The sequence below is a fragment of the Monoraphidium neglectum genome, assembly GCF_000611645.1.
Source record: "Monoraphidium neglectum strain SAG 48.87 unplaced genomic scaffold scaffold01049, whole genome shotgun sequence".
NCBI classification, from domain to species: domain Eukaryota; kingdom Viridiplantae; phylum Chlorophyta; class Chlorophyceae; order Sphaeropleales; family Selenastraceae; genus Monoraphidium; species Monoraphidium neglectum.
The window spans coordinates 8963-17794 of NW_014012579.1; the positions used below are offsets into that span (position 1 = coordinate 8963).

At 65.6% G+C, this 8832-nt stretch overlaps 2 protein-coding genes across 2 annotated transcripts in view; both read left to right on the forward strand.

Annotated features, from left to right (window-relative positions):
* MNEG_6459 (hypothetical protein) overlaps positions 1-6145 on the forward strand; it is a gene marked incomplete at both ends in the record, with an annotated part of 12070 nt that extends 5925 nt beyond the window's left edge. The window contains 17 exons of the mRNA XM_014045067.1: positions 83-188; positions 366-418; positions 639-872; positions 1057-1135; positions 1336-1462; positions 1743-1880; positions 2060-2352; positions 2513-2614; positions 2892-3021; positions 3388-3515; positions 3709-3785; positions 4005-4215; positions 4532-4633; positions 4896-5033; positions 5272-5364; positions 5715-5810; positions 6020-6145. Coding sequence (XP_013900521.1) covers positions 83-188; positions 366-418; positions 639-872; positions 1057-1135; positions 1336-1462; positions 1743-1880; positions 2060-2352; positions 2513-2614; positions 2892-3021; positions 3388-3515; positions 3709-3785; positions 4005-4215; positions 4532-4633; positions 4896-5033; positions 5272-5364; positions 5715-5810; positions 6020-6145 — 2233 coding nt within the window. The remainder of the gene's footprint in view (positions 1-82; positions 189-365; positions 419-638; positions 873-1056; positions 1136-1335; positions 1463-1742; positions 1881-2059; positions 2353-2512; positions 2615-2891; positions 3022-3387; positions 3516-3708; positions 3786-4004; positions 4216-4531; positions 4634-4895; positions 5034-5271; positions 5365-5714; positions 5811-6019) is intronic.
* Positions 6146-6844: 699 nt separating this feature from the next.
* On the forward strand, positions 6845-8683 carry MNEG_6460 (flagellar associated protein; the record flags this gene model as incomplete). Its single annotated transcript, XM_014045068.1, has 5 exons — positions 6845-6964; positions 7128-7364; positions 7623-7846; positions 8116-8515; positions 8672-8683. 5 exons carry the CDS (start codon positions 6845-6847, stop codon positions 8681-8683), a joined length of 993 nt encoding a protein of 330 aa, XP_013900522.1.
* Positions 8684-8832: the final 149 nt, after the last annotated feature.

Sequence of the window (8832 nt, forward strand, 5' to 3'; positions counted from 1 at the left end):
AGGTGGAAGGAAGCCTGGCCAGCATCGACGCCCTCCTGGGCTGCCCCATCGTGCTTTTCGACCCGGCCCTCGCCGCTGACAGCGGCGCGTGGGCATCGCTGCCCGGTGCCAGCCGGCTGGCCGCACTGGGCGCGCTGTTTCACGCGGTGGCGTGGGTGCGGGAGACGGTCAACTGCTTCGCGCCGCAGGTGGGCGCGCCTCGCGCATGGCCTGCGCCAGACGGCACCAAACGGTAGCGTCGCGCTCGACTTGAAAGCCCCTGCATCAGCAGGCGGATCAGAAAACTTCCAATGGAACAAAGACGCAGCAGCTGCAGCAAAGCCGCGGGCATGCTGACCGCCAAGCACCTCTTGATCTCCCCGCAGATTGGGGCCTACGATGTCGCCATGGCCACCCAAGCCGCCCAGGACGATGCGAGGTGCGGCGCACCATCCGCCCAGCGCACCTGCACCGGAGCGCCCGCAGTCGTACCTAGGCTGCGCCTGCCCTGGCTGCCAAACTTCCCACCGCACTGGCGGAACGCCTCTATGGCTCAAGGTAACCGAAAGAATCTGTCTGGGTGAACGGTTCTGTGGTACCGTGTGCTCAATCTTGTGCCTTTGACGCTGACGCTGGCGGCGATCCCATTCAATCCTCAGGATGCAATCCCTTGCCGAGCACCAGACCAAGGTGCTGGCGCGCCTCGTCCAGCTGAGGCAGCTGGAGGAGCTGCTGCAGCACCTGGCGGCCACGGGGACGGCTTCCGAGCAGCTGCCCGACCTCGCGCACCCCCTGTCGGCCGCGGCGCTGCGCGGGGCGGGCGCGGCAGGCGGCGCGGGGACGAGCGCGGGCGGCTCGAAGGATGGCCAGGGCAAGGGCCTGGCCGGTCCAAAGTGAGCATGCAGTGTGGGTAGTGCTGGCAGCGCTGGCGGCGCATGCTTCATGAGTGTCTGTGCGCCATGCAGTTCCTGACTCCTGACAGACCAGAGAATGGCTTATGTAGACGTCGTTCTCGCAGACCTCCAGGCGGGGCCCACTGACGCTTGCCTGCAACCCACCCCACTCTTGCCCCGAAAGGCCCGATGACGTCATGCGGAAGCTGAGGTGCCTCGAGCTCCCGTCCCTGCAGGCGCTGCACGCCGCTCCCTCCATCCAGGTGTGCCTTGACTTCCAACCTTGGCCCACGCTTCAGCCGCCACCCACCGTCGCATGCACACAGCACTGCCTTTCTGCAATTCCATTGACCGCAAGACGGGCTGACGCAATCGCCTGCACCCAGCAACGCCCAATGCGGCACCATCCCTTGCGCAGCACAACTGAACGCATGCCTGGACCCTGATTTTTCCCCACCCTCAGGCCCAGCTGAGCGTGCTGCTGCCGGCCGCGCACCTGGTGGCCGACCTGCAAGCAAAGCTGAAGGCCGTCCTTGGCAGGGCCAGGCGCCCAACCTTTGCGGCGGCCGCTGCGGCGCAGCTCCCGCCATGTGATCCCGCGCTCGCTGTTTCGCCGTGGGGGCGCCTTGCCGCTTTCTCGGCGTTGCGGGGCGGCTCTTGTAATGTGCACTCATACGCTGGGGACCGGCTGGGATGGATGGGTGCATTTGGCGTGGAAACACACACACACACATACACACACACACACACGTACACACACGTACACACACACACGTACACACACGTACACACACACACGCACACACACACACACATACACACACATACACACACACACACTGGACGCGCGCCCCTCGACGACCCGCCCAGGCCTGGAGAGCGTCGGGCCCGCCGAATTGGCGCGTCAGCTGGAGCCGCTTCTGCCAGCGCTGCAGCAGCACCTGTCGCTGGCGGTGGCGACCATCAGGGAGCCGCCCGAGGGGCCTGGCGCAGAGCTGCTGACAGCCGGTGCGCTGGCAGGGCTGGCAGGCGGCCGCCTCGACCGCCCGCTGGGTGACGAACGCCCTCTCTTGTTCCCCCCTGTCCTGCAAAATCATGAAGCCTGCAACTGCAGAGATCTCCCTGAGCTTGCGTATACATTATCACCTTCTTGCACGCCCCCCGGCACGGTGGCCTCTCATCCGCAGGCCTGCCTGGATTCGACGACGCCGCCAGCCGCGCGCTGTCCGCATTGGACTGCACCAGCCGGCCGCTGGACGTGGGCACGACAGCGCACGAGCTCGCGCTGTCCTGCATGCGCGTGCTGACTACACTGGTTGGCCCAGCCGCTGGCATGCCCAGCACTAGCGGGCAGCCGCTGGCGCAGCCGGGCCAGGAGCAGCAGCAGCAGCAGCAGCTGGGGGGGACGGCGGCGGCGGCGCTGAGCGCTCTAGCGCCAGCTGCTGGCGCGGCGGCGAGCAGCAGCGAAGGCGTGCCGCCGGTGAGCCATCAGGCTGTGGCATTTCCCACCAAACACTTTGAGCAGGCACACAGGTATCCTGCTCATTTTTGCCTCCAGATTCTTGAACCACACCATGCCAGCCTGCTGCATCAAGCCTGGACCCTTACCCAAGACCTCTGCCCACCGCCGCCCTGGGCAGGCGCGCCTGGCCGCCGCGGCGTTCGATGCGGCGGCGCGGCTGTCGTGCCTCCCCTCGGGGCTGTCTGACCTGGAGCTGGAGATGGCGCTGCTGGAGTTGCAGGTGCGCGACCTTCAAGGCCGCCCAGGGGCGGGGTCATGGGTGTGTATGGGTTCCATGGTGTTCGTTGGCGGAAGGATCCCAAAGCGCAGTCATTGCCTGCCTGTTGGCGCTGTGGGACGCGTCGGAACCCGCGGCCTAGGGCGCACGGCCTCTGATATGTGAGGACGGAATGTTGCAGAGCGGAGCGTGTTGATGCTGCACGAGGCTCTCAGTCCGGCAGCGCGACTTCGCATGCCCCCGGCCTCACATGGCGATTTGTTTGGACCTGGCCCCGCAGGCCGCCATCATTGTGTCAGCGGGCGCGCCGCCGGCCTCGAAGCTGCGGAAGAAGCTGTCGCGGGCCGCGGAGGCGCTGCTCCAGGAGACGTGGGCCGCGGGCGCAGACGAGGCGGAGGAGGAGGGCAAGGGTGGGTGCTGTCTCGCTGCCCGTCCGCGTCCCCCAACCGTGACAGAACTAAGGCGCTGCCCCCTCTAGCACCCCACTCTCACACGCGCTATTCGTGAGCACGCATGCACGCACTTGCACATCTGCGAGCAAGCACGCACCCGTGCACATGCACTCGTGCACAAACACGTACACGGCACGGGCGCTGGCAGGCGCACCACGGCTGCAATTGCTGCCGCTTTCTGCTCAAGCAGCACGTGGCTTTCTACGGCAGCTGCTCGCCTTGGTCGAGCAAGTGCAGAACACTAACCTGCTAGTATGCTTGCCCTCCACAGGCACAGCAGGCGCGTGTGTTGACCACCTTTGCACAACAATTCAATCGCCGCAGGGTTCAGCTGGAAGGGCCAGAATGCCGCCATATCTCGGCTGCTGGCGTTGTGGGCCGGCCACGCGCCCGATCCAAGCGCCACGCTGCAGCAGCTGGCGGGGCTCTTGAAGAAGGTGCCTGGCGGCAAGGTGAGAGGCGCGGCAGGGGCGCCGCCCCGGCCAGCGTCTCGCCAGCACGTTGCAACGGCGTGCTCCGACGGCGCTGGACGGAGCAGAGGCAGAGCTGCACGTGATAAGCTGCGCGCGGCTGCGCTGAACCTTTGCCTCACCCATGCGCCTTGTCTCTGACTCGGCGCTCGGCCCTGGCCGGGCTCCTGTGCAGGTGGCGGCCAAGGAGCAGCTCGCGCCCATCGAAGGGTACGCCGCGCTCTGCGTGGCCACGTTCCCTACTTGGTACAGGTGGGGTGCTTCGCCCGTCTCACCCACGCTTGCTCTCAGGGGATCCGCAGCGCGAGCCCCCGCTTTGCCGGATCGCCAATCTGTGCAGTAGGGGTTTGGACTGGCACATTATCACACGCCTTGAGAGGGGGACCCTTACGGTGGTGGTACCACAAACGTGCACAACAATTCATTCTGATACAACAAATAATTTATACTGTTATAATTGCTTCATCACAGGGTGGTGTTTGAGCAGCTGGTGGCCCTCGCAGAGCACCTGTCGGCCCAAGCGCTGGCGTTCGTTTCGCCACAGGGCGGCGAGGGCGGGGCCGACGGCGGCCCTGCCGCAGCCGCAGCGGGCGGGGCGAGCGGCAGGGGCAAGGGGGCCGGCAAAAAGCCGTCGGCGGCTGCGGCGGCGGCCACGCGCCTGGCGGAGTGCAAGCACGAAGAGGTGGGAGGCAGTTGTGGCTGGTGACTATATTGTCGACGCCGCAACGTTGATGGACAAGGCCACCAGGTCTTGCCGGTAAGGCCAGGGTTGTTGCGCAGAGACCGTCCATTTCCAACACCTCCACGTTCATCGACACACACGCGCGCGCGCACACACACACACACACATGCGCGCGCGCGCACGCACACACACACACACACACACACACACACACACACACACACGCGCGCGCGCGCGCGCGCGCACACACACACACACTCACACGCACAAACACACACACGCTCTCTCTCTCTCTGTTACAAACACACACTTGCAGGTCGACGCGGTGATGTCGCGGTATCAGCGTGCCGCCCAGTGCTTCTCTGCACTGGTGGAGCTCTCCAAGACCCACCAGAACAGGACCGGCCTGCTGGGACAGGTGCGCCAGAACCAGCATCGCCACGCCCTGCATGCACCTCTACCTTTTCAGGACCTTTTTAATTGAATGACAGCTGGCCAGCAGGGGGACGGCACCGACTGGTCAGGAGGCGACCCCCGGCAGCGCTATTGCCTCAAATGCTGACCAAGTGGTTGTTTGAGTTGCATGCACTACCGTATGCATCAAAATGTTATGGGTAGTGTGTGGGATTGACCGTTCACGGCTTGTCGTTGATGGCTCCTGCACCTCCGCCGCCCCGCAGGCCATCAAGCAGGGCGGCCGCTTCGTGGACCAGCTCATCCGCGCGCTGCCCTTCTGGCACGCGGCCCACGCCAACGGCGGGCAGGGCGCCTTTGAGAGCCTCATCAAGGACGCCCAGCGCGGCACCAAGCTGCTGCAGGTGCCAGGGGGGGCGGGAGGTTTGCCTCGATCCTGCGCTCACCGCTCCCGCTCAGCAGGGGGCGCTTTGTCATCGGCTCGGCTGCCGTTGGTGGCAGATTTGGCGTCCACGAGCGGCGTCGGCAGCCGCGTCGCCGCCGCAGCCCGCGTCTGCGACACGGTCGAGCCCCTCGGCAGCACTCCTTGAGTCTCAATCAACCTGCATTGCCCCTATCGCATCCGCCCACCACCCGCCGCAGAACATCTGCAATGAGGCCAAGGCGAAGCGCTCCGCGCAGCTGCTGTCCAGGGCGCCGGCCGTGAAGAAGTCGATGGAGCGCTGGCTCTACGAGGTGCGCTGCGCGGTGGGGGGCTGCGGGGTAAGGGGTTCGGCCCGCCTGCTTGGCCGGGTGCGCCAAGCCGGCCTGCGTGGTCAAGTCGGCCAGATGCAGATCAGTGCATGGAAGATTCGGGCGGCGTGGAGCTGGCCTGTTTGGTTTTGGGGTGCGCGGTTGACGGTTTGCAGGGCAGCAGCTCTGCACACACGTGTAGGCGTTGCAACCAGATTTTGGCATGCACGTTTGTGCGTGCACGAAACGGTATGGGTGGAGATGCGCACGCAGTGGATGCTTGTGTGTGTGCACGCGCGCGCGCGTGCGTGTGCACACACACACACACACACACACACACACACACACCGCAGATGAGGGCACTGTATCATGAGCTGGGTCTGGCGGGAGGCTTCCAGATTGGCAACCTGAAGAACAGGGACTTGGGGGGCACTGTTGTCAGCTCCCAGGTGCGCAACAAACAAAAACATACACACATACAGAAATCTACCCCTGGCCGCTTTGCATTCGCTTTGGCTGGGGCGCTGGTAAGCCCCACACACTGAACGTCCTTGCATCGTGCACCTGGCTCTGGAGCTGTGATGCGGCTGTGATGCGGCCTGACGTTGCTGGTTGGTTGCGCAAAGCCATTTGCTGCCCGCTGTTGAATCAACCCCAGATGTTCTGCAGCGATGATGGCGAGGATGATGAGGAGGAGGCCGCAGAGGAGGAGTACGTGGAGGAGGGGGACGAGGAGGAAGCTGAGGAGGCGGAGGATGCGGGGGGCGAGGAGGGGGACGAGTGAGAGAGCCCTGGCGCTGCGGCCGCGTGGAGAGCAGGAGGTGGGGCGTTGCGGCAGCGTTTTGGCTGGTTTGTCCTGCTCGGCCTCCTCATTGTTTTTGTGCACCATGCAGGCCTTTTTCTTTGTCAACATGTCATGTCGCTTTTGGCGCGAGTTCGGCCGTCGGCGGCCAGCCGCATGCGTGCGCACAGCTGTTGTGACACGCTTTCCCAGCCCGTCTGTTTTTGAAGCTTGTGCTTGATTGGCCCATTCATGGCATTTGGTCAAACATAATCCTACTTCTTTTGACCCGCATGCACCCACACACACCGATGGCGATCTAGTTGCGTTAGTCGTGTGGACCTGCTTGACCTTTCGACATGCTTCGATAGACCTTGCAACACCTCGATGGATTCGAAGTCGAACACGGCACTTCGCGCAGCGCTGACAGATGCCGCAGCGGACAGCTTCAACGATGTCCAAACTCCGGGACAAAAGCTCCTGGAGGGTCTTCAAGCGTCAGAAGTGCGCACGCTGCAAAACGCTGCGCATCTGCTGCTGCCGCAACTGGTTGCCACATGTCCGCAGCTACCGCAGTGCTTGCCGGCTTGATGCGTCGCACCCTGCCGCAGCTCACTACCTGCCTCTCAACCCCCGCCCTGGGACGCGCCTGCTGGGCAGGTGTCGCGGAAGGAGCGCTTTGCTTTGACAGTGGCGGCCAAAATGCTCGCGGCCAAGCGCGCGGCGCCGCGGCCCGTGCACGCCCCAAAGAGCGACGCTGCCCTGTTCCAGGCGCCGGCCGAGGTGGTGCACGCGCTGCTGCCAGACGCCCGCCCCGGGCAGGTGCGAGCGGCTGCCCACGCAGCCAGCTGTTTGCTGCGCGGCGCTGGGGGGAGCTGCAGCGGACGCATGGGGCCGCGGCGGCCACGACCGCCACTGCGCGCCGGCGCGCCTCGACCGGCAAGGGCAGATGAGCAAATGTGCAAATCAACGACACCTCCTGCAGGCAATAATGACAGGCATCCAATCGATGCTCCTCAACCGCGCCGCCCGCCACGCCGCCGCCCTGCGCGCCCACGCTGCCGCGTTGGAGGCCGCCCGCGGCCGCGCAGCGGCGGGCTGCGAGGCGGCTGCGCGACGGCTCGCGGCGCGGATGGCGGGGTGCGACTCGGAGATTGAGGCGCGGCTGGACACGTTGCATGAGACGAGGGTGATGCAGCTGGACTCGGACCAGATTGAAGAGGTGAGTGCGAGGAAGAAAGACCTTGTGCTTTTGAACCCGGAACCCTCAAGCCCAATGTGTCTTGTCGCGGGGCACCCCTGTTTGGCGTCATCGATTCGTGCTCCGTCGGCCGATGACGGCACTCCGCAGCTCCCCACCGGCAGCGCCCCACGGCTGCATCCAATCGGCCGCGCGCTGATCAGACTGCACGCCCCGCTGCTTCAGCTAGCGTCCCGCGCACACGCGTCGGCGGCAATGCTGATGTGCCGCCCTCACCAGGTATGGGAGTATGTGGCGTCTCACGGCCCCGAGCGCTTGGCCTGGCTGGGGCAGCTCGAGTCCGACCTGGCGGCGGCCGAGTCCGAGCGCCGCGGCGAGGGGGAGGCCGCGCTGCGGGTGCTGGCGGGGGCGCTGCAGGAGGCGTCGCACGTGGACGAGGGGCAGGCGCAGCGGTTGGTGGAGGCTGAGGCCCTGGCGCTCAACGCGGCGCTGCTGGAGGACAGGTGGGGTGTGCCATGGGCTGACGGGGGGCTGCAAAACGGCGTCGCAGGGAGGCAGGAAATTCTGTAGGGTGGGATTGTGGCGATGCAACGCGCTGCCGCATGGCTGGGCGTGACGAGGCCTGTCCAGGCTTCAGCCGGGCCACCAGCCGCACTGCGCAGTGCTGTGTGAAATTGCCATGGTATCAGCCCGCAGCGACACATGGCTGTCATTGTTACGCAGTGTGTGACAGGGCCCTGAGTGCGTGCGTTGTCACTTGCGTTCACCGCAGGCAGCGGGCTTGCGAGGCGCTCAAGCGGCTGCACACGTCTGAGGTGCTGCAGGAGCGCGCACGGCGCCGCCGATGGGAGGCCGGGCTCTCCCAGTGGCGCACCCTGCGCAGCGAGCATGCCATCGACTCATTTGCAAAGCGCCTGGCCAGTTGCGAGTTTACGGAAACCGAGGCGGCGCTGCGGCTGTTTGGGCAGCTGCGGGAGGCCCAGCAGGAAGCTGCGAGGAAGCTGCTTGAGCACGTCCGGTCCGCCGCGCCGCGGATGATGCCGCCGGGCACGTCGGCGGCGGCGGCGGCAGCGTGGGGCGAGGAGGGCGAGAGGCTGTGTGGCGAGTGGGATGCGCGGCTTGCGGATGGTTTGGGGGCGTTGGAGAAGCAGGACTCCGAGACTGAGGCACAGGTGCGTCGGTTAGTCGCGCCCTGGCGGACAGGACTGTGGGGAAAGCATGCCGCGGGCGGCCGCGCCCCGCCCTCAAGGCGCCGCCGGGCTTCACGATGTCACTGTGTCAGATGCGCACGCTGGCGCTGTCGTCGCCGCCGCCACCTCGGAAGACAGCGGGCATACTGACTCACCACGCTCACCGCCCTATACTCAAACCCCTGGACTCAGCTTTGTTTGCCTTGTTTTGCAACCGTGGTTAGGTTCAGGCCGCCCTTGCCCAGCTGCGAGACGAGGTGGTTGGATACCAAGGATACAGCGCAGACCAAGTGGACGAG